Here is a 24921-nt window from a genome sequence, read left to right as displayed (position 1 = left end):
CTTCACATTTGTAATCTTATTTAATTTCTATATTTCTACAAAGTATCACCATTTAACAGACAAGGCAGTGAGGCTTTAAGAAACCAAAAGACCAGCCCAAGGTCACAGAGCTAACAAGTGACGCGCATGAGATTAAACAGATGCTTTCCTCTGTGACATGTTTCCATCTACAGCAAAAGCCCAAGGCCACTCTCATCCTAGAAAATGCCCAGTGCTGAAGGCCATAAGCAAGGACCCACTCGGGGGCGGGCAGAGGAAGGGCAGGCTGCAGCTCCAGTAGGAAAGCATGACTGGCATCCTCCACCCCCAGTCCCCGAATGACCTGGAGAGACAGCAACTTCCTGGGAAAGTGCGTCTGTGTATCAAATCACTCCCCCCCCCACGCCCCATTCCCAAGGCCAGGATCCAGCTTTCCGATAGCTTTACAATTCGTTATTGGCTCCGAGTCACTGGCCGAGGGCCCAATTTCTAACTCTCAGGCTCGTTATCAGTCTGGAAAGCCCAGGGTTATTTCCACCATGTCTTCAACTCTCATGGAGTGGAAGGTGGTCTCATACAAAGCACCAGGGCACCATAGTAAACCCGTCTCTGATGGAGACAACTGAAACAGTGCTTAAAGGCACAGGCCTTGAAGCTGCCTGGGAGCTTCGGGAGTGGAGGGGAACACGGGAAATAACAGCAAACGTAATGCAGCTTTTGGGAGATTTCTCAGGAGAAAAGGAGCCAACAAAAATTCCTTTTCACTTCCTATATGGGGGAAGGGCATACACAGGGCACATGGCCTTTGCTATGACATGATCAGAACTGAAATCGCCAGGTATGCACTCTAGGAGTCCCACCAGCCCTTCCCACCTATGCATGGTTTGTGATGCCACCAGAAAAAACCACGAGGGGGGAGTTCTGTAATTAGTTTCTTCTAAGAAGTTTCCCTATAAAATCAACTCTCTGTTGAAATAAAAGTATAAATATTTAAATAAAAATGATCCTAATTTGCATATAGATGTTTCTTTCAAAAACATGAACGTTTAGACATAAACCGAGGACATTTCAACTAAATCTTGATGTCTACTTCCCCTTTAAAGAAGCCTCTTACAGAAGCTGTTTTTTAGGAGCTGTAACCACAGGCCAGCCATTTGCAGCTTCAGAATCAAAACTACAGGATCTCTGAGACTCACTGATCAAACACTCCCTTGCTCTGATGTTACTTCTCAAATTCCGTAAGGCTCATCTTTTCCCCAATCCCCTGTGTTTCCATTTTCCTAACTAGGTCATCAGTTGGGAAAAATGAGACAATCCCAAGCTACTCTTCTTTTGAAACATAAGGATTTGTTTTCCTGGATGAACATATTTGTGTTGCAGGAAGAGGCCCGTCCACACTTTCCCTCTCTAACTGCTGTTCTTCCTGGCTCCATCTCCTCCTCCTCTCTGTTGGTGAAATCTTGGACATGTACTGAAAGCTTTTGGACCACAGGTCCTGTGGTTTCACACCTACCACAGTCCTCATCTTTACAAGGCCTTTTGTGAACACATGACATTCACAAGATCCATCGTTGAGTTCTGGTCTACATCCCTGGGGCCTGTATCTGCCTGCCATTCCGTGTTCCAGAGCTCCTCTCTGGGCCAGCCGGCTCGGCCCACCCACAGGGCTGGGATGGCCTCAATCCCTGGGCCAAATATCTTCCCTGTGCTCACCGATCAGGGAGCCCCGGCCACACAAAGGAACTTCCTTCCGTTGCTTCTCAAACTATGGCCCTTGGAAATAACCTTGGAATGCTATGAGAACAATCACATAATGCTTCTCTATAGCTGTCTTCTTTGGAGTGAATCTAAAGTACTAAGATTCAAAGACAAGGTATGTGAAGTCTCAAGAAACAGGTCTTCTTAGGGAGAATCGGGGTCTTATTAACTAGACCTTACCTGAAATCTTCTCCTCCTTATACAAAAGGAGAAGTGCCACTGAGGATAAAAGCTGAATATAGGGATTTATCCCTGCAAAGGTCATCCTCAATTAAGCAAAAACAGGTTCAAGGGAACTAAGTTCAAGATACCACCTTCATCACCTTTGTAAAGAAATTAAAGGGCCAGGGCCTTACTGCCCAAGGATTAGAAGACAAATTCATGACACTAGTGGGCTCTGCACTTGGGAGAAATACTGAGTGGAGAGGGCATTAGTGATAAAGTGATATAGGTAATTCAGGACTTCTACAGCAGAATTTTCAGATGAGAATTTCCTATCTGACTTTTAATTAAAATTTTCTCTAGTTCTCTTGCCATGTGGGGCTACAAGTGGAACAGAAATGTACAGAAAAAAAGCACAGAACTAGAAAGAATCTCCCTACCAGACTGTAACTTGTCCTCTTGTGATATTTTTCTTTAGAAGAGAAACACATTTTTAGGCAAGTGAAGACACTCCTTAAGCATTAAAGTTGATGATGTACATAAATGATGTTATAGGAAACCTCAGAATAATAGACAGTTCTGGAACAGCTTAGTTAAGTAACTCCAACTTCAATTCCCTGGGGTGATTCCTATCATTCCCTCCACAAATTCCATCCTGCCAGTCTTGCAAGATTCTTGAGAGGAAACAGCATCTTTCTTGAGGGGTGCAGTACTTTATTTATTTATTTTTTTTTGGGGGGTGCAGTACTTTAAATTGGTCGTCCCAGGAAATCTGAACTCTGGCTCCCAACGTATTGTTTTTCCTAAAGCCTTTTGTCAAATCCTCTGGGCTAACCCTCCTACACAGGACTGCAGTCTCCCCAACTTGCTCCCAGGTCCCTGCACTCCCTTTACTTGAAGAGGGGGAGCCCCCAATACATTAGGGCTCCCCCCAAATCTGTCATCTAATAAGACCCAAGGTTCATCTCCCTGCCTCAATTCTCAAGTGCAGAATCCCCACAAACTCTAACAAGAGAGGTCAAGTCACTAAGAAAGATCTGGTCAAGAAAACCTTCTCTTAACTACTGACATACACACATAGATCCCTCCTCAAACTCTTAAGTTGGAAAGATTTCCTGGAATCACATCCGGTACAAACCAAGGAAATGCTCAAAACTAACAAATAATTTTCTGAAGCTATAATTAAGATATCAAAACAGTCAGATGGTTTAGAGAGAGCTTACCAAGTATTAAGATGTACTTCTCAGCCTTTGTTTAGCAACCTGCCCTGGGAGGCTGCCTGCCATGGAAACATTGTTGTTCAGTCCCCAGACCTGGCCACTCTTTCCAACCCCACGGACTGCAGCACACCAGGCTTCCCTGTCCTCCATTATCTCCTGGAGTTTGCTCAAACTCGTGTCCATAGAAACAGATAATGCCACCCCAGAAACACCTTTCTCCAAAAGCACCTGAGCGTGTCTGACTTCAACTTGAAAACCATTGCCAGAGAGCAGTTTGAACTCACAGTTCTTTGCTGTTTTCTGCGAAGCCTGCATTTGAGTCCTCTTACCAGCCTCTTACCTTCCTCTGCTGAGCTTGTTGGTGACTTGAAGACACTTTTCTGTAACTAGCTCTACCTGGGCATACGTTTGACCTTCCAGATGGACCTCACCTGTTTCATATGCTTTCAGGTATTCTTCATCATGCAAAAAGTAGCTTTACAATCTAACACTGACATCATACTTTACAGTCGACCCGATGTTTTGCCAGACATATTCCCACTAGATCCTTAAAACCTCCTTGTGGGACAGGCATGCGTAATCACTATTTTACAGGTCACATGACACAACACGGGTTTGTGTGTGGGCTTACAGGTAACTGTCTCACAGGCAAAACCACTTCCGAGTTCAAACTTTTAGCAGGCTGCTGGCCAGTCTCTGGGGGAAGGCAGTTGGATGTATTCATGTCCTCGGAAAGTGTCAATAAAAACCCGAAGTGTTCAGCACTTTCACTTAATGTGAATACAGAACATCATTTCGATGTGATGATGGACTAAAGCCTTAAGCTCTGTCTTGCCCAGCTAGGAGGTGGAGCTGGTTGTTCCGCCTCTTCTCCGGGCCTCTGTGGCGGAGAGATGGGCCGCCCGGTCTACACCGCACCGGGCGGATCTCCTCCGATGGCCGGCAGCCCGAGTCTGTGTCACCCCCGCCCCGGCGGTGACATCAACGTAGGTCACATGCGCCAGCCCCGGCGGAATTTCAGACGAGCCCCCCGGAAAAAACCGTGGTTCGCCTGCAAACCGGGCAGACAGACGGGCGCGGGCTCGGCGGCCGCTGCCAGGGCCGGAGCCGGTTGCCAGGGAGGTGCCGGCCTCTCGGCAACCCCGGAGGCCCCCGGGCGCACCGCGCTAGGGCGCCGCACTGCCTGGGCGGCCCCTGCCCCGCGCCCGCTGGGCCGACAACGCGTGCGCCGCACCGGCCTCCGCCCCCGCCCGCGGGACAAAACCGCGCGTGCGCGTAATTAACGCGGCTCAAGGGCACCGGGGATCAGCCTGGGTTTTGCACGCAGACCGTTGAGTTGAAAGAGGCCCGTGAGATTATCCTGTAGTCTAGACGACCGGAGCAGTGGTTGCGGGTGCTTGTTAAAATTCCAGATTCATGGGCTCCATCCCCAGAGGCCTGGGTAAAACCCGAGAATCTGCATTCTTAAATCACACCCAGATGATTCAGCACCGGTGGTCCTCATTGGCTGGACCCTCCCTCCTATTTCAAGGAATGTAGGAATTGGAGCACCGACGTGGAGAAGTGATCAGCCCAAGGTCGTACAGAATTAAGTGGCAGAGCCCGGTGGAGGACCCACATTTGTGGGCCGGCAGTCAGGTGCTTTCCCTCTGCCATGCCCTGCTTATCTCCTGCCTCCTTTTCCCGGCGGCCAGGTTTAATCAGAACCAGGTAGGTGGGCTGGCGGGCAGTTCATCCTCATTGGCCAGGCTAACTGAAGAATGACAGTCCCTTTCTCAGAACTCGAAAGAACTCCATCCAGCAACTCCTCATGAAAGCTCCACTGCCTGCCCTGGGGCCCCTGGTGCTGCCTCTATCCGCCCGGGATTAGGGTACCCTGGAGAACGCTGACCCCACACCCCCACCCAAGGAGCAATGGCCAGTTTGGGGGGTATACACACCCCCTTCCCATACACACTCCTGTGTGGATGTAATCATGGAGGACTGTCTGTGTGTAGACTTCACAGGCTTCATGCCAAAATGTAAATCGCTCCCATGTCTATGTGTGTGTGTGTGTGTGTGTGTGTCTATGGAGTTTGGAGGAGGGTGGTGGGTATGAGTTTGGTTTCTGGCTCGAGTTTAGGCACATCCAGTAACAGGCAGTGGCCCCAATCCAGGACAGCTGGACCATACGTGCTGACAGCCACTTTCAATGGCCTGCACGGGGAACCGGACACTCCCATGCAAACCCTCACAAGCAGCACACACGCACGCCCGGCGGGGTCAGCAAGGCCCCCCCAGGACAAAGCCTGGAGACCAAGCCCGCCCATGTGGAGGAGAAAGGAGGGGGCCTGGGGCTGCAGCCCTATTTGCTCTCACCCCTGGGAGGACAGCAGCTAGCAGAGAGGTTCTGCCAGGCTTCCGACAGAGCAAGTCCATCTCCTGCCATGGTCCTCCGCTCCTCCGAAATCTCTGCCCCTCCTATCTGTCCTGTCCCAGCCTTGCCGTCTCAAAACCTCAAGGCTGCAACTCTTTCCGAGAAAGCCAGGAACACAGCTGTGAGTCCCTTCCCACTGGGGGAGGTCCGGCTCTCCCTCCTGGCTCCAGATGTAAAGGCACAGCTGGGAGAGTGGCGGGACGCCACTTGGCAGCTTAGCCAGGTCTGGGAAGATGGGAAAGCAAGCCGGGCAGAGACCAGCAGACAGCAGGGCTATCAGGATTATAAAAACCTGGCCCAGGGGGAGAGGGGGTGGAGGGCAAAGGCATTCCATCATTCCACCCCCTGGCCCAGCGACTGCTCTCCGGCCTTGCCAAGCCCTCAGACACCACCCGTGCCCTGCCCATCCCAATTCTGGCTGCCTGGGCCCCTGGCAGGACTTTTTGTAAACTCCACTTTATGATTCCCACTTAATCTGAGAAGGAAACTTGGCTTTCTTTGTCTGTCTCCACCCTTGTCCTCAAACACACACCTTCCAACATGTGATTCTGGAAACAAGGCTGGTGAGGGAGAGAGAGGGAGGGGAATGAGGGTGCTGCCACTCCCAACCACAGGCATCCTCCTGCCCCTCCTACCTCTGGAGAGAAAACCAGGATGCAGAGCCAGGCTAGGTGTCCAGCAGACAGGGCGTCTGAGCACCAGTCGCTTGCCTGCTCTGCCAGGGTGACAATGCATGACTTGGCATCACCCAAGCATCGTATTCAGTACACAATGACTTCCCAGATAACCCTGGCCCGCCTGCCCGCTACGGGGCGAGGGGGCCCACCGCTGTGGCCCACTCCCCATCCGTGTCTTCTTCCATCTGAAAGGACAAAGAGTATCACAGCTGCTTCTGTTTTAGGAAAAATAGTTTAATACTTTGTAACCTATTTTAGGTCACTTCCACCATGGAGCCCCTGCGCCAGTGCTCTTCCCATGCCTGCTGGGAGGGAGCAGCCCCTCTCTGGGGGGGGGCACCGCCCACTTCAGACGCCCTGCCCTCCTGGGAGGCCCACTCTGGGCCTAGGCCGTAGTGGGCGCATCACTTCTGTGTCAAAAGTGAGCAGGACACTGCCATATGCCCCCTCTTCTGGATGCCACGGGGCCAGCCCACAGCACGTTCCTACCCCTTAATTAAATAGCCCCTTAAATAATCTCCCGACACTGGCAGAGAGGGGATGCCACAGAAGCAAGCCCCCGTGCCCGGGCCCAGCCCCTCCTGCCCCAGGGCCTCCACCCTGACTCCATCTGGCCTCCACCAGAGCAGCCAGGGGCACGGCCTCGTCTCAGACCTGGCCCCCTCCCCACACAGGAGAGGGTGAGTCCAAGCAGGCCACGCTGGCACCCGGCACCCCCAGAGGCACGGACCGGGGCTGCTCAGCAGGGTGAGCCGATGGGAACAGCTCCTGCCCGAGTCAGAAGTAAGTGAGGTTCTTGACCGCTCCAATCTCCAGCATCCGCTTGATGGCCAGGGCCTCCTGGGAGACATTGTGGCCTGACCACTGTGGAGACAGCCAAGGAAGCAAACTGAGGAACTTCTAGGCAGCTCTCTGGCCCTCCCGTGACCCATGCCCGGGAGCTCTGTTCCCCGGGCTGGCTCTCGCAAGGAAGACAGAATATGGAGGATGCTGGCCTGGGAGTCCAGATGCCACGCTCCCAGTGCTGACTCTGCGTGACCTCACAGGTGAGTCATCTCTGGGCCTCCAGCACCACCCTCACTCACTCAGCATCCCCAGGCCAGTCAGCCCCACCCAGTGCACCAGCAGGGACCGCTTACCATCATGGACTTGAGCGTGATATACTCATAGTAGTGAATGGACTGCTTCTTCTGGTGGGCGTCTGGGTAGCCGAAGCCAGCAATGTGCACCAGGTCGCAGAGGTGGAGGGCCAGGGTGATGGCCAATAGCCCTGTGGTGGGCTTCTGAGGGGCAAGGGGTGGGCAAGGTATTAGAGGGAGCGGAATCTTTCAGCACCTCTAGGACAGCGCTCTGCGAGAGAACCTTCTAGTATCACGGAAATGTTCTTCATCTGTGCTGTCCTATATGGCAGTGACGAGCCACGTGGGGTTCATGCAGCTAAGGAACTGAACTTTTTATTTTATTCAATTCTAATTAAATTTTAAATAGCCTCTGGTGGGGAATTCCCTGGTGGTCCAGTGGTTAGGACTCTGACCGAGCTCTCACTGCCAAGAGCTTGGGTTTGATCCCTGGTAGAGGAACTAAGATCCCACAAGCCATGGGACACAGCCAAAAAAACAAAAACTAGCCACACATGGCTCATGGCTACCATATGGCATGCTGAAGCTTGCTTAATCACTCAGTTGTGTCCCGAGGACTGTAGCCCGCTAGGCTCCTCTGTCCATAGGGATTCTCCAGGCAAGAGTACTGGACTGGGTTGCCATGCCCTCCCCTAGGGGATCTTCTCAACCCAGGGATCAAACCCAGGTCTCCCAGATTGCAGGCGGATTCTTTACCGTCTAAGCCACCGGGGAAGCCCAAGAACACTGGAGTGGGTAGCCTATCCCTTCTCCAGGGGATCTTCCCAACCCAGGAATCAAACCAGGGTCTCCTGCATTGCAGGTGGATTCTTTAACAGCCGAGCTACCAGGGCAGCCAGCCGTACCATATGGCATACTACAGCTTAATATATCTGGGGAGGGCTCAGACCTTTGGAGATGATTACAGAATGACGGTAATAACAACAATAATAATAATATCTATGGCTTTCGGAGCACTTGCTACGTGCCAGACACTATGTTATCTTACCCCTTATGTCATCTCATCTGTGTGTGCTTGCTCAGTTGTGTCCGATTCTTTGTGACCCCACGGACTATAGCCCGCCAGGCTCCTCTGTTCATGGGATTCTCCAGGCAAGAAGACTGGAGTGGGTTGCCATTTCCTCCTCCAGGGGATCTTCCCAACCCAGGGATGGAACCCACATTTCCTGCCTTGGCAGATGGATTCCTTACCACTGTACCACCTCTCATCCAGTCCTCACAAACACACTTTGAGATGGATACTTTTATTAGCCCCATTGTATGCAGCTGGGGAACTGAGGCTTGGAACTATCAAACAAGTCCCTGCAGGAGTAAAAAGGTTCTGCTCTCCATCCTGGAGACCCTTACCTCTCCCGAAAGCCCCAGGGCGCTCACACTCCCGGGCTGTGTACCCTCATGAGGGTGGGCTCTGCCTTCCGTAAAGTGGGGTCAGCAGGACCTCCCCCGCCCCCACCGTAGGGGCTGCTATGAAGATCTCAGTTTCTCCACCACTGACTCATTCACAGGGATGTGCCACCCCATAGCCTAACCTCACAAATCCTCTTTCTTGGCTGGGACGACCTGCCTTCCAGACCACTTCAGTGCCCACTCCCATTTTCAAGCCACTCCCCGGATCTTGTCTGACCCTCTAAGGCCAGGTGTTCCCCAGGCCCCTTTCTGAGCTCTCCTATCCTTTCATCTGTCACTTCCTGCCCCAGCCTTCCGTTTCAACCCTGTTGCTTTTACCTCCATTGTGTTATCTCAACCAGTTCAGACCTCTGCCAAACCACACATTCATCACCTTCTAGCCAGCTCTGCCTGGACGTGGACTTTTTAAACTCACCAAGCTCTCCTCTCCCCCTGTATTCATGTCGTTGTTAAACATATTACCATCCACCCAGCTGTGCTGGAAACCTGGAACTATCATACATCCCTCAATTTCACCTTAAAATCAATGCTGTAGCAGGAGAATTCTAAGGTGACCACCAATGGCCTTTGCCCTTGAGAGTGTGTGTAACCTATGAAAATGATGAGATATATTACGCTGTGTTAGATTGCTTCATATGGCACAGAGGACCGGAAGATAGATAATCCTGGTGGGCTTGACCTCCTCTCATGAGCTTTAACATCTGGTTCTAGAGGTCAGCAGTGGAGGAAGTCGGACATGTGAAACACAAGAAGGATTTATCACGCACTGCTGGCCTAAAGATAGAGGGGGCTGGACAGCAAGGTATGTGGGCAGCTCTTAACAGGCTGAGGGTACCACCCCTAGGCTGAAAGCCAGCCAGGAAATGGGGACTTCAGTCCTGCAACCACAAGGAACCAAATTCTTCCAACAACAAAAATGAACTTGGAAGGGGATGTCCCCCTCTGAACCTCCAGACAAGAATGCAGTCAAGCTGCCAACTTGATTTCAGCCTGTATATTCTAACCAGAATCCAGCCATGCTGTATTGGACATCTGACCTCCAGAACTATGAGTCAATATATGGGTGTTGTTTTAAGCTGCTAAACTGTGGTCATTTGTTAGGCAGTGACAGGAAACCAACACAAATGTCAGGTTCATCCATTTCTTCTTCCTTCTGCTAGAAGCCAGGTTCCGGTCCTCGTCTCTGGCTTCTCTTTCGAGTCTTCACCCTCTACCATCAGGGGCATAAAATTCCTCCTTGCTGTCCCCCATCCACCTCTTCCTGCACTAGAACTCAGTGCCAGGGGCGCTCCTTGGTCTTGCCTAATGAAACCTTTCCCCAGGTGTCTGCTCCCTGGGCCCCAAGACCCCTCAAGGCCCAACTCTGGTCTCACCTCTTCTGATGGTACCACTCCGGACAGCCCCAAGCAGAGGTCCACCCCTCCTCCAAGACCCTACAGCACTTGGAACAACTCTCTGCTAGAGCATCTTGCCACTCCAGGTTGCAACCTGTCTGTTTATGTGCAAAGAGTATGTCTTACTCCCCGTGTATTCAAAATTGGGGCCTGGTGCTAAGCAGTCACGAAAGCAGGCATTCAACACAGGAAGTTGAATCATAATAGATATTCAGTAAAAAATAAAATCATAGGGAGTTCTCTGGTGGCCGATGCCCAGCTTTCACTGCCATGCATGCATGCTAAGTCGATTCAGTCGTGTCCAACTCTTCACGACCCCATGGACTTTAGCCCACAAGGCTCCTCTGTCCATGGGATTCTCCAGGCAAGAATAACCGGAGTGAGTTGCCTTTTCCTCCTCCAGGGGATCTTCCCAACCCAGGGATCAAACCCACATCTCTTCCTGCACTGGCAGATGGGTTCTTTACCACTGATGCCATGGATTCAATCCCTGCTCAGGAAACAGATCTCACAAACCGTGTGGCACAGTCAAAAGAAAAAAGAATAAAATCATTTATTCAAAATTTGGCTAATATTTATTGAGCATTCACAGTGTTCCAACCTTCATGAAAAGCACATTACATAATTATCTTTTTAAATCCCAGAATGGCTATTGGAAAGGTCAGTATGGATAATTTCCTCACCACTCAGATAAGAAAGCCAAGGCTCTAAGTGGTTGACTGGCCCAAGGCCACACAGCAAGCAGCACCTTGAGTCCTTTCTCTGTCTGATAGTTACCTCTGTCTCCTACCCCACACAACCTGAGGGCTCAAAGACACGTGGAAGTACCTGCTTGAGATGCTACCCAGTATGATGAAGCCCGCCAGCCAGAGACCACTAGAGAGCCAAAACCAAAACCATAACTTGCTGAGGCACCCTGCCTCCCCAAACTGCCACACCTGGCAAACCACGGTATACAGGACCAACTGCAATTCTTTTAACTCCCTTAGACCAACATGTTCCAAGATCAGATCACAGATAAAGTGATCAAATAGTAACCGAAGGATTTGGGCTGGGCTCCATGTTCATTTGGGCTGGGCTCCAAAAATAAGACTATTGACTCTCTGGAATTCCCTGGCTGACCAGTGGTTAGGACTCTACAATTTCACTGCTGGGGGTGTAGGTTCAACGCCTGGTTGGGAACTAAAATCCCACAAGCCACATAGTCCAAAAAAAAAAAAAAGACTGCTGCCTGTCCCAGTAAATCCCCAGTGTACAGATTCTGATCAGCGCCTGCCAAAACCATCCTCTAACTCTAGCTCCCAAGCTCTAACAACACCCTTCCTGGACTTCCCACTTTGGCGATGCCTCTGGCCATCTCAAGAGTCTGCACTCTTGGGCTTCCTGGGTGGCTCAGTGATGAAGAATCTGCCTGCCAATGCAGGAGATGCGAGTTCAATTCCCGGTCTGGGAAGATCCCACATGCCTCGCAACAACTAAGCCCATGTGCCACAATCACCAAGCCTGTCCTCTAGAGCCTGGGAATTGCAACTGCTGAGCCTCAACTACTGAAGCCCAAACACCCTAGAGCCTGTGCTCTGCAACAAGAGAAGCCACCAAATGAGAAGCCCATGTACCGCAACTAGAGAGTAGCCCCCTGCTCACCACAATGAGAGAAAAGCCCACGCAGCAACAAAGACCCAGCACAGTCAAAAATAAAAGTATTTATCTTTAGAAAAAGAAAAACCCTGCCATTTGTTCTTTTAAAAACAAACAAAAAAAAAGAGTACGAACTCTGCCTTGCTGTAAACGTCAGTGCACCAGTCTCTCATTACAGGTGTGTGCCTGGGGCCTGTGTTATTTGGATGCATGCCGCCCTCTCCTCTGGTATTCTCCCCTCATCTGGGGTCCTCCGGACCTCCCCAAGCCTCTGGAAGTCCCACCTACTTCCCACCCAGGATGCCAGCCCTCTGGCTTCCCCATCTGTCCACAACCCCTCATCACCTGCTTAATCTTGTGTGGCTGTTGTATCGGCAGGCTCAGCAGTTTGTCAGCTGCGATTTCCATGTAGAAGGGGTTGAGAATCCGAATCTGTTTGGGGTTGACGTCCCAGATGAGGGGAGGCTGTTTCCAGAAGCCCTTTCGCACCTAGGCGGGTAGGGATGGAAGGCGAGAGGGGAGTGGGTCAAAACCTGCTTCTCGAGTCCAGCCGCTGGGCTCCTCCAGGGAAAGGGGTCCATGTGGGGATGGCACGGAGTCCTCACAAGTGCGGGGTGAGAGGTGGGAGGGGGAACCGGAGGGGAGGAGCAGGGAGAGAGGGGAGTGGGGCAGTCCCCAGGGGAGGCCAGGTGACATGGTATGGAGAGTATAGGGTCTAAGACTTGCTCACTCCCAATGACATCCACACAGGTAGAAGGGGCTAGGTCAACATCTGGCAGAAAATGGCCAGCTGGACAGTTGAACATTCAACCGATGGCAAGGAGAGAGAGTGAACTTTCTGGGGTGTGTCCGCCTAGAAGGACAGAGAGCTCGACTTTTCTAACCTACCCCCACCTGGAGATGACTACAGACTGGTCCCTCTGCTCCCAGGCTTCTCACTGGGGCACCCTGGGCTGCTGTAGCAGAAGGCTGAGCTCACGCCTCGCCCTCACTGGCTCCTGAGGATCTCAGGGCACGCATGATGGAGCAGGAGGGCCTGCTCCAGGAACCCCGGACAGCGTTCCCCCACCACAAGCTGAGACCTCTCCCCTCCCAGTCTCCCCACGTACTCGCTTCTTATCACTAAGGATGCTCTCAATCCAGTGGAAGTCCATGGCCTTGAAAGCTACCAAGACGAGGAGTGTGTCGGGGTTGTCCTCCACTTTGGGGTTGAAGTGGGCAGATTCAGGGTAGAAGAGACGCATGGTGGTCTTGGAGCCCACGTCCTGCTCGTAGCCAGCCACCGGAGCACTGTTTAACCTGGGAGGCGGGGAGGAGGATGCCTGTCACCCTGACCCCCGCTGGTCTGCCCACCGTCGCCCCCCAGACAGAAGAGGGAAGGGCGGCCATACGGACCTGATGACCACGTCGTACTTGTTGATGGCCTCTCCCAGAGAGCTGTTGCGCAGCCGATGCCCGTTCCCCACCACCACGCAGCGGCGGCACTTCAGGCTGCCATGGGAACAGGATGGTGAGACCCGGAAGGAGCCCCTGCTCCGGCTTCACCGCACTCTCCTGCCCCCATCTGCCCCAGGCCCCCTCAGGCCCTGCTTCCCATGGACCGTGCGCACGCCAAGTCGCTTCAGTTGTGTCCGACTCTGTGCGAGCCCATGGACTGTAGCCCACCAGGCTCCTCTGTCCATGGGATTCTCCAGGCAAGAGTATTGGAGTGGGTGACCATGCCCTCCTCCAGCAGATCTTCCCAACCCAGGGATGGAATCCGTGTCTCTTAAGTCTCCTGCATCGGCATGCAGGTTCTTTACCGCTAGCACCACCTGGGAAGCCCCCTACATGGACCAGGCATCTCCAAAGAATTCTGCTCCTGGTCATGCTGACTCTGCAGCCCTGGGCTTTCAAGGGAGAGGAAGCTGAGCAGAGCGCAGGAGAGAGAGAAGGAGAGGAGGGAAGATGCCTGGGAAGGACTGCGAAGCAATCCCATTTCAGAGTCCCCGACTGGCCCCCAGGCCGGCCTGTTACCACGGCAATACCCTCAGCAACCTCTGCCCACTCTGGCAGCCCGATATCCAGGCTTGGTTGCCATGGGGACCAGTGTCCCCACCTCCCTGGAGACAGGCAGGCTCACTGGGAGGTGCTGGACCATGACTGTTTCTCACTGAGGCAGGAAGGCGTGTCTCCTTACCTCTGGATGCTCTCTGGGATGGAGTAGCTGGTGATGGCTAGCACCCGGAGGAGCAGATCTTCTGCAAAAGGACCAGATTCAACAGGGCTGATGACCACAGCAACCTCTCCGAAGGCTGCCAGCCCTCCCTCCCCTGACCCCAGTGTCTGAGCCTGGCTGAGAACTTGGGCGCTAGGACCGTGGATGGCAAAGACCGAGAAGTAGTGTGGCCAAGGTGAGGCCACCATTTCCACCCACCCACCCCGCTCCCCAAGGCAGGCACTTACCACTCCCCTTGGTCCCGTAGGGCAGCTCATAGAGAGATGGGGTCTTGACCCAGAAATAATCTTTAAGCTGCAGGAAGAAAGGCTGTTCTCGGGAGTAGCTGCGCAGAGGTGAAGGCAGGGTGGGGATGAGAAATCGATTAATCTTGATGCCAGAAACAGGGTCAGACCACAGATTAATATCACGTATACACGTCCAAGGACTCCCCCGCCCTCACTGGCTTCACCTGACCCATGTCCTCCAGCACGGTTTCCTCCTTCTAGCTGTCCTCAGCCCACCCCCCACCCTCACACACTTACTTGCCAAAGAGCTTGGAGACCATCTTCTCCGCCTCACCCTGGAGGCATGGCTCTTTCTTCCCTGGGACAGGAAAATAAAAGCTGGGGACAGAAAAGAAGAGGAAATAGGGGCTCCGGTCAGACCTCCCAGGCCCAGGTGCCAGCGTTCCAGGCAGCCCCCGCCTCCTCCCAGGGCATGAAGGCTCCAAGGCCCTGAAGAGTGACTCACAGGCTGGAATCATCTCAACCCAAATCGCACCTTGAAACCAAGTCACTGCGAACCCAGCTCTTCCTTCTCCTAAACCCCTTGGGTGAGAGACCTGGGGACCCATCCCAGACCTTACCTCCCCAAACCCTCCCAACCATGCTCACAGAAAGATTCTAGCTAATAGTGTAAGGGAGAGGCCACCCCCTGGCTCTCTGAACCCTCCTCCCTGTCACTAGGTCCCCACTCCATGACACTCCATCCCTGAGCCCCCTTCCTAAAAAAAAAAAAAAAACCCACAGAAGAACATGAAAGATGGACTCACAGTTCAATGTACCTGTCCTCTCGAGAGATAGAGTACCACACCATGACAGCCAGGAACAGAGCCAGCATGGCCAGGAGCTTCCAGCCTGCGGGGTGAATGTACACAAGAGCTGGACGCAGGAACAGGCAGGCATGGCCCCAGGCCACCTTCCCACCTGCCCCACCTGCCCCGCCTGGGGCTACCGCAACCCTAGCTCAGAGCAGGCCCCTACTGGGCCATAGTTCTCTGGCTCGGGGCTTGGACCTGAGCATGTCTGCCATCCTTCAAGAGGAAGAGAGGTGCCCCCAGCTCCGTATCTGTCCTTCCACAACCCCTGGAGGGTCAAAGGAATATGCTGAAGACTGCCTCCGGGGAGCCCATCGCCAAGGGTGGGGGAGTTCTTGGCGAACACTCACGGGACTTGCTGATCATGTTTCTCAGGTGCCAGGGTTCCTGGGGAGAGTTGTCATCCCGGCTGCCTCGGGCCACCTAGGAGGCAGGAGTCACAGGCATGCAGTCAGCATCGTGGATGCTCTAGCCTCGGCAGTGGATCAGGGTACACCCACCGCCTGCCTCTTCCAGCCTCCAGGAAGCGCACAGCTGCAGGGCCATCCAGGGAGCAGCCCTCCTCACTCTGGATGTCCCCCTAACCCCTCAAGGTGACCTCAGGGGTCCGGAGGGGTCCTATGCCCCAGAAAGGGAAACCACGTCCCACAGCTCACAGATTCCATCCCAGGCCAGACCGGCCCACCCCAGCTTCCCAGGCGCGGCTCCCCTCACTGTCCTCTCCCTCAGTTTGACCTCAGAAGGGTCAGCTCCAGGAAACAGATGTACATCCACCCATTTTCTACATGAAAGTTAAGCTCAAAGGTACAAGGGTGTGATTCACATTTGCACAAGTGAAGTGAAGTTTATCTCTTCTGCACATTCAAGGCATTCCTTTGGTGCTGGCCACCACCCACCCCTCCATCACCAAGCTCCTGCTACTCCACCCGAATAGGTCCCCTGGGGCCACACCCTGGGGTGAGGGTGGGGGCCACCAGATGGTCCAGGAGGCCTCCTGCAGCCCTTTTAGACTCTGGCTGAGTGCACATGTTGTTGAAGTCCTCACTGCCCAGGTGCACTGGGGAAGGCAGTGGAGGGGACTGTTTTAATGGGAGCACGGGGAGCAGGAGAGGCTTCCTCCATAGCACAGCACTAAAAAAATCTGCCTTCAGTGCAAGAGATGTAGGAGACGTGGGTTCAATCCTTGGGTCAGGAAGATCCCCTGGAGGAGGGCAGGGTAACCCACTCCAGAATTCTTGCCTGGAGAATTCCCCACGGACAGAGGAGCCTGGAGGGCTACAGTCCATGGGGTCACAAAGAGTTGGACACAACTGAAGTGACTGAGCATACACACACACGGGCAGTGGGAAGGGTCTGGTCGGTCACAGAGGAGACAGGAGACCCTTTCAGGTAAGGGCAGAGGCTGGCAAGGTGAGGACGGAGCGGCGTGCGTTGCTACATGCACACAAAGACATCCCTCCGATCACACATCCAGCCAAGGGCCATGCTTCTGAATCACCAGGAATTCATTTCTGCAGCTCAAAGAGCCACATGAAGAGATATGGGACACAGGGCACCAGCTTCTTCTCTCCATACCACTTTCACTTCCCCCGGTGATCTGGTTCATAAGAATCACGAGAGCCACGTACTAAAAACACAGATTCCAGGGCCTTTTCCTGAGATTGCTTCAGCCAGCTGGGGTGGGACCTGGGACAGGCATTTCCACAAGCAGCCCGACTGATTCTTCTGGCAGATCAGGAAAGGAAGGGACGCCCTCATGATTGTGCTCTCTTTCAGATAAACAAACAATCTCAGATGATTTCTCAATGGTGGGGGCCCGCATCAGGACGAGCTCTGGTTCTTGTTAGAAACCATAAATCGATTATCCTGAACGCTGTTCTATGAAGAAGTCGATACTCTGCTCTGGGCAGGGGAGGGGGGCACTCCCCAGGCTCCACCCTGAGTCCACAAACAGGCAATGAGAATGTCGAGGGGAAGGGAAAGCGGATAGGGGAAGAGGGGGATGTGGACCAGAGTCAGATGTTCTCAGTAGGGTCAGGAGGGCCCATCTCTGAATCCCAGGGCAGTTGGAGGATGGCTCTGTCCAGGAAGGGAAAGTTTTAGAGTTGTAATCAGCAGACCCCAGTGGAAGTCAAGACCTACTGCTTTTCCAAGGGTGGCCCGCCTTCCGATCCAACCAAAGCAACTGCCAAGTCATTCCCGACCACATCATCCCTTTCACACGCTTCTCCTGATCTGAAATTCGTTTAATTACTTGCTCTCTGTCTGTCTCCCCCACTGCAGATAAGCCCTCAGAGGGGAAGAATCAGGTCTGTCTTATCCCCAGCTCAAGCCTCAGCATCCCGCACAGACAGTGCTCAGCAAGCACTGAAAGAATAACATGTCGGGTTATCTTGGGGGAGTCACTGTTCCCTTTCTGACCCTCGGTTTCTGTAAAACTGGGATGTTGGCCTAACAAATGCTTGTGATTCTACTATATCAATATTTATCAGATCCACAGCCTGAGCCTCACCAGGGGCCTTATTAGAAATAAATACTCTCAGGTCGGACTTCCCTATAGTTCAGATGGTAAAGAATCTGCCTGTGATGCAGGAGAATGCAGGAGACCTAGGTTCCAGCCCTGGGTCAGGAAGATCCCTTGTAGAAGGAAATGGCTACCCACTCCAGTATTCTTGCCTGGAGAATCCTGTGGACAGAGGAGCCTGGTGGGGTCACCAAGAGTCGTACATGACTAAGTGACTAACACACACAGCCTCAGTCCCACCCAGATGCACAAATCAGAGCCTACATTTGCAAAAGATCTCCTGCTGATTCACACACAGAGTCAAGTTTGAGAAGCACTTGTCAAGCGCTTGTCAAGATGGATGTCCTTGAACTTGGTTGAACAGGAGAATTGCAGTATCTGGGGTTCCCTACCTGGGAATTCTGACAGAACTGGTCTGGCCTAGCACTGGAATTTGTTCAAGCACCGGGGGCGATTCTAATCCAGTCAACAGTTGAGAACCACTGGTCCAGATAATGGTGGAAGCAGGCTTCTCAATCTTCAATACGCACATTCTGACTCAGTGGGTCTTGTGAGTCTGCATTCTAACCAGGTCCCAAGTGGTGCTTGCTGCTAGACTGGGACCATGCTTTGAGCTGCAAAGCTCGAAACCAGATCCTTCAGGCTCGCCCATTTCTTTACACTGTGAACTGCACCTTCTTCCACCCTCTGAGCCCTCAATCTTCCTTTCTGATCACAAATAAGCACATCGCACTCCGGCTCCCTTTATTGGGAGTTCACAGTGCTGGGTACACAGGGCAGTTACCTGAGAAGTTAAAGCATTTACTGATATCTGGGCCCCACTTACCAAGAGTCTTATTTAATTGGTTGAGGGATGGGGCCCAGGCACTGGCCAGCAAAAAACCAAACAAACAAAAAACCCTGCCTTTCTTGTGACTTGACCATGCAGCCAAGATGGAGAACACTATAGAGAGTGTGTTCCATGGTCACTGAAAAGTCAAAGGTCTCAGCCGTCCTCGATGGAGCAGACCTTTGCTGGTCGGAGATGACGGGTCTCCAGGAACAAAACAATTACTCTTTTTTGAACCTCCTGCCCAGTACAGTTCTACCCTTTCTTCCTAAATTTATGCTAGGTAGACTGGCTAGTCTTGGGGTTTGCTCCAAGAAACCAGCCAGGGATGCCATCTGCCCATGACTTCCCCTGGCTGGCCAAGCCATGAGAAGGCTCAGCCCCTCTAGGATTCTAGGAAGACGGGCTTCTTGGGCTGGCTGCTGCCTCAAGACCAGTCGGAGCCTTCTCCCAGCAGCTGTCCCCCATCCCTGACAGCCCCTGGGGACAAAAGGCCATGAGGAAAGTCACAGAAGGGTACCTGAGCAGGGGAACAGAAATCTGATCCACTCATGTCCAAAGTGTGGCAACCTCTGCCTGCCACCAGCTGCCCGGGAGGTCCAGCTCAGCCAGGTAAAGCCGACCCCAAGGCAAGAACACCGTGTGCCCTCCCAGTGTTCTGCTGAGAACCACGGTGTCCCTGCCCACAGAGATGCTGAGCCCTGCCTCGGACTCGCCGAAGGGCAGGACTGGGGGACGAGGGGGAAGGACTGAGGCCTTCCGCAGCCCTGGGACCTTGGCAGCCTCACACGCTCCGCAAGTACCCAGCAGGCACCCGCCATACCAAGAGGAACAGGACAGGGCGTCACCCGTGGACACGGCCTGATGCCAGGCCCCTCCAAGCCCCTGGGCCCATCAGAGGGCTGTGGCTTAATGTTCCTGAGAAGGGGGATGGGAAAACCAGTGGGGCAGAAGCAGAGACTGCGATCTTACTGGTTCAGAAACCCTGAGCGAGTCACACGATCTATGTCCGTGTCCCTCAGTTCTGGGTGGAAATCCGGGGCTGCCCACCTGCCACCTCCACACTCGCCTGCCAGTCCTGCTCCCTCCTGCCCCCTCCACCACGCGGACACCGGTCCCCGTCCACCCTTCCAGCGTTGTTCCCCACCAGTGATTGATGCCCCGACCTTGCTGCTTCCATCTCTCCCCTTCCTCCACTCCCTTTGACTTAGACTCAACTCTCCCTGTACCTAAAACACAAACAAAACCCTCTCTGGGCTTCCGTGGTGCCTCAGTGGTAAAGAATCCGCCTGCCAATGCAGGAGACGCGGGTTGGATCCTTGATCCGGGAAGATCCCATATGCCACGGAGCTACTAAGCCCATGCGCTGCAACTACTGAGCCTGTGACCTAGGGCCCAGGAGCCGCAAGTACTGAGCCGCAAGCGCCACAGCTACTGAAGCCTGCATGCCCCAAAGCCCGTGCTCCACAGCAAGAGAAACCCCTGTAATGAGAAGCCCACACAGCACAACTTGAGTAGCCCCCGCTCTCTGCAACCAGCAGCAATGAGGATCTCCCCATCACAGCAAAAAAAAAAAAAAGTTAAAAAAAAACAAACCCTCTGCCTCTGTCTCCTCCTCCAGCGACCCGTGCATCTCCATCTCGACCTCCAATCGTCAAACATTCACCTGTGCTACATGCTCACATGCCCCTCAGCCCTCTACCGGTCCACCACCCCATCCCTACCTTGTTTTTATGCTGAGTTCACTCCTGCCGCAGCCCTCCATGGCCTCCTAACTGTCAACCTGAGAAAGGTCTATTTTCACTCATCTCCCATCCCGAGGCCTCTGCACTTATCAGCCAAGGCCTCCCTGGCTTCTAGCTCAAGACTGTCTAGGTTTCCGCTGCGCCGGCTGCACTTTCTGTAAGCGCTGGCATTCTCCAGGGAGCTGCCCTTGAACCCCTGCTCTTTCTCTGTTTGTTTTCCCAGGCCAGGTTCGTTCATCTTTAGAGGCTTAACTACTACTCAAACCCTGATGATTCAAGCTCTTTTTTGAGCTCTGTAATTTCTCTCCTGGAACCCATCCTAATATTTCCAGTTTTCTACTGCACACCCTCCCTGTGTGTATGCGGAGTCGCTTCAGTCATGTCTGACTCTTTGTGACCCCTTGGACTGTAGCCCACCAGGCTCCTCTATCCATGGGATTTTCCAAGCAAGAATACTGGAGTGGGTTGCCATTTCCTTCTTCAGCTCATCCTCCCTTAATGATCTTAAAGTTTTCACACTTAACATGTCCAAAACTGGACCCCCATCTGTCCGCACCCTCCCAGCCCCACATTCTCATCAGCTCATCCATACAATGTCCCCCTTCCCTTCACACCATCCCTGCTGAATGCCATCCATTCTACCCCTGGTTCCTCATTCCAGCAATGCTTGCTGAACTCCCACTAAACATTGTGGAGGCACTGGGGTGCAAAGCCTGATACAGATGAGGGCAGCGTGAAGGTCACATAGTCTAGAGCCTCAGAAGTACTGAATTGGCCAAAGAGGTGGTTCAGGTTTTCCCATAAACTGGTACCAAAGAACCCAAAGGAACTTTTTGGCCAACCCAATTCTTCTGAAAGCAGCTTTCCTCTCCTTTTCCTGAACCACAGACTGACTCTAGATCTCACTTCAATTTCTCCACTTCCTAACTGGTCCCTTCACCACAAGTCTTGCTTCACTCAAGCCACTTCTTCAGAACTACCTTACCCAGTATGTTCCTAAGAAACAAAGTGGACCAGACCACCCTCCTGCTTTCACTGTTCCCCATTCCTTCAATGAAAAACCAAAGCTCTTTGTAGAGGCAACCAGGGTGCTTCCCTGGGCTTCCCTGGTGGCTCAGCAGTAAAGAATCCGCCTGCCAATGCAGGAGATGAAGGTTTGATCCCTGGGCCGGGAAGATCCCCTGGAGAAGGAAATGGCAGCCCACTCCAGTATTCTCGCCTGGGAAATCCCATGGACGAAGGAGCCTGTCGGGCTACAGTCCACGGGGTCACAAAGTGTCGGACACAGCGACTAAACAACAACAAGGGTGTTTCAGTCCCAGGCCACAAGCCCTGTACGTCCATCTCCTGGTTCCTCTCTAGTACCTGCAGGAGCCTCTTCTTACAGACTCCCCAGCCCTCTGCATAGGCTTTCCTCCTATACGGAGACCCCAGGCCCCCACTGTTAGCCTCAACAATCTCACCCCTGCACCATCGGCTCAAACAGCCCCTCCTCTACGAAGTGTTTTCTGACAATTCTCGGCAATGTTTTTCTTTCCACACAATATTGTTTATGTCTTGATTTTAGCACCTATCAGATAGTAAAATTTTGTATTATCTAATTACTATTTTCATGGCTTGCCCACTATCCTCTGACCTCTCCAATTATAAGCTTGTTTATACCAACAGTCTATGACAGCACGTAGCCTAAAGAAGATGCTTTATCACATAATATAATTTTATGTTACACTGTTAAGTGTTTTCTATCTTGCCCATAAGACTATGACCTCTGAAGTCCAGGCCAGTTTTATATCTTCAGACTCTATTATAGTGCCTAGAACCTAGCAGATGTTTTATCGGGATGGCCAAAAAGTTTGCTTGGGTTTTTCATAACATCTTCCAGAAAAACCCAAAAGAACTTTTTAGCCAATCCAATATAAACATCTGACACACAAGTAATAAGATGAGATTTAAAATGTATTACATCCCTTGTTTTTGTTGTTGTTTAGTCACTAAATTGTGTCCAACTCTTTGGCTACCCCATGGTCTGTAGCCCACCAGGCTCCTCTGTCTATGGGATTTTCCAGGCAAGAATACTGGAGTGGATTGCCATTTCCTCCTCCAGGGGATCTTCCCAACCCAGGGTTGGAACCTGCATCTCTTATGTCTCCTGCACTGGCAGGCGGATTCTTTACCACTGAGCCACCTGGCATCTCTTAGTGATCCTGAAATGTATTGTGCACTCACTGTGTACAACACCAGGGGGCAGGTCCCAGCCTCACTGCCACTGCTTTAGGGACCAAGGGAGTCGTCACCGTGGGGACTGTCCTGTGCATTACAGGCTGGTTACAGCACCTTTGACCTCTACCCACTCGGTGCCTGTAGGACTCCCACTCTGCAGTTCCAATACCCACAACGTCTCCAGACATTACTGCACGTTGAAAGCTACACTGCAAGACTCTTTTTGTATATGTGCTGCCGAAGCGAGCACAAGACTCTTTTTAAAGTATGATCTCAACCCTGTGAGTTAAACACTATTATTATCTCCACTGTGGAGATAGGGAGGTGAGGTGCAGAAAGGGTCAGCAACTTGCCCAGGGTCGCCGAGCTAGTGAGGAGCTGAGCTCCTGAGGCCACATTCCGAATCCCTGCCCTCTACCACCCCGAAACCAGCTGGTGAAGATGTCAAGATCCTTGGAGAGCCCACTGGTAGCCCTTTGGAGCAACTCGAGGAAGTTGCCCTCCATTACATCAAAGTTCTTGCAAGGCTTATGAGAGCTCAGAGGAGCCTCGCTCGGTCCTTCTTGGGCAGGCTTCCTAGTGAGACAGTCTCCAGGCCGCCCCTCACCCCCCAGCTCCCCTGGAAGTCCTCCAGCATGTCCTCAATGCCCGCAGCTGTGTTCATGGGATTACCATCGCCCTACATCTGGACACCAGACTTCCACAAATGCTGGCAAAGCCTGTGTTCAGTTTCTCACGGTCGGGCCACTTCACTGGCAGGGAATCAGCAGCCCTTGGCTGGTAAGCCAGGTCTCCTGGACCGTGAACTGGTGTGGCTACTCCGTGAAACCTTAAGAGCAGGTCTGTGCTACATCTACTTGCAAACACCTCACCTCGGGAATCTCCGGTCACGTCTCCAGACCGCTGAGGTGTGTGAATCTTGAAGGTACCATCTATACCCACAGCGGTTCCTCAGCTTAAGAGTCCCCTCCCTGCCATGATTCCAGGGGGCGGTGTGAGCTGGAAGGTGACGTTTTTAATTTAATTTCCTAATTTTATTACGCCTGTGTTATAATAATATCTTCTGTTCTGCCAGAAATTCGCATCTAGCTTCCAGGTACAGCTACTTCTTTGCATTTCTTTCCCAAAGGTGGCCAAACGAGTATTTAAGTTATAGACATCCCCAAACTGTTACTTATCTGGGACAGATTGTGATTAAAAGTAAGGAATGTCAAATTGCATATTTTCCAACAGAAGCAAACTTGCAAGGTGTATTTTATTTCTTAATAGGGGCCTAGTGTGGACGATGACTTGAATGTAACTAATAAAGCTGGGAGGTAGGGCAAGGTGAGGACACAAGTCATTGGAGTCTTGCTCTGTTATATTCAGCCACTCCTGGGTGTGGTCCACTAACTGCAGTTCTCTAGAATGACCAGTCATCTGAATCACCACTCCTCAGCTCAAAATCCCCTCTATGGCTCCTGTCTACCCAGAGAGATAGGCCAAGCCCTTGCTCTGATCTGTGAGGAGGCACGCGATCTCCTGGCCAGCACCTCTCTGCCCTCCTTCCCCGTTTCCCTCATTTACTCTGCTTCATTCACACAGGATTCCCTGTTTTTGATTGGGCTGGGCCTACCCCCTGCTCTCGACCTTTGCGCCAGCTGTTCCTTCAGCCTGGAATGTTTTCCCCCAGACAAAGGCTTGATACCTCCCCATTCAGCTTTCCACTCATCTTCTCCACCTCCCATCAAAAATCCCCCCAACACCTGACATTTTAGATCCCTCTCCTCGACTGCCTAGCCCAGGTGGCGCCAGTGGTAAAGAACCCGCCTGCCAAGGCAGGAGACATAAGAGGCATGGGTTTGATCCCCGGGTCAGGAAGATCCCCTGGAGGAGGAAATGGCAACCCATTTCAATATTCTTGCCTGGAGAATCCCATGGACGGAGGAGCCTGGTGGGCTACTGCCCACTGGGTTGCATAGAGTCAGACACGACAGAAGCAACTTAGCGCACCTGTACTCCCCGCCTGCAAAGAACTGTTGTTTTGTTTGATACTGGATTAACCATGTCTGTAACAGTGACTGGCACTCAGCAGTCTCTAGATACAAATCTGTTGACTTTATCAATGGATCTAATCGTCGGGAACTTCAGTGTCACAGAGCAGGCTGAGCGAGAGGGGAAGAGGCAGTAGTCATAGATGAGATACCCACACCAGCCCCTCTGGCCTGACGCATGCTAGACACGGACTGCACTGTGCCTTCCCCCTGTGCTGAAGAGAACAGCATGATCTCAGCAGGACCGGGGGGTAGCGAGCTGCTCTTGGCCCCGGGCTCTTGTGAGGCAGCAAAGGGCAGAGTAATTGACCAACTGCCTCAAGGCCCACCAGTGGGCAGATGTGGCACCTCTCCAGACATCCAGGCTTGGAGGAAAGGAGAGGATTCCCCATCCAGGGCAGGAAGCCTCTCTGTTCCCCACCCGTGGGCTCCACAGGGTACCCCCGGCCTCCACATCCGGCATCTCAAACAGCCCCGGCCTGCA

The 24921-nt window shown here is 52.6% G+C and overlaps 1 protein-coding gene across 4 annotated transcripts in view; it reads right to left on the bottom strand.

The window, feature by feature from the left end:
- Positions 1-6425: 6425 nt before the first annotated feature.
- ST3GAL4 (ST3 beta-galactoside alpha-2,3-sialyltransferase 4) overlaps positions 6426-24921 on the bottom strand; it is a 52255-nt gene continuing 33759 nt past the window's right edge. For 3 of the 4 annotated variants that reach the window (XM_043452400.1, XM_043452401.1, XM_043452402.1), the window contains exons 2-11: positions 15437-15509; positions 15042-15126; positions 14533-14613; positions 14236-14333; positions 13970-14030; positions 13186-13281; positions 12900-13089; positions 12136-12279; positions 7352-7495; positions 6426-7076 (exon numbers count right to left, since the gene is read on the bottom strand). In XM_043452400.1, coding sequence (XP_043308335.1) covers positions 6990-7076; positions 7352-7495; positions 12136-12279; positions 12900-13089; positions 13186-13281; positions 13970-14030; positions 14236-14333; positions 14533-14613; positions 15042-15126; positions 15437-15509 — 1059 coding nt within the window. In that variant the 3' untranslated portion in view covers positions 6426-6989. The remainder of the gene's footprint in view (positions 7077-7351; positions 7496-12135; positions 12280-12899; positions 13090-13185; positions 13282-13969; positions 14031-14235; positions 14334-14532; positions 14614-15041; positions 15127-15436; positions 15510-24921) is intronic. The other variant, XM_043452399.1, reaches the window with a different exon arrangement.

This window comes from Cervus canadensis, chromosome 29 (assembly GCF_019320065.1).
Source record: "Cervus canadensis isolate Bull #8, Minnesota chromosome 29, ASM1932006v1, whole genome shotgun sequence".
NCBI lineage: Eukaryota > Metazoa > Chordata > Mammalia > Artiodactyla > Cervidae > Cervus > Cervus canadensis.
This window is presented reverse-complemented; position numbering and strand designations above follow the sequence as displayed.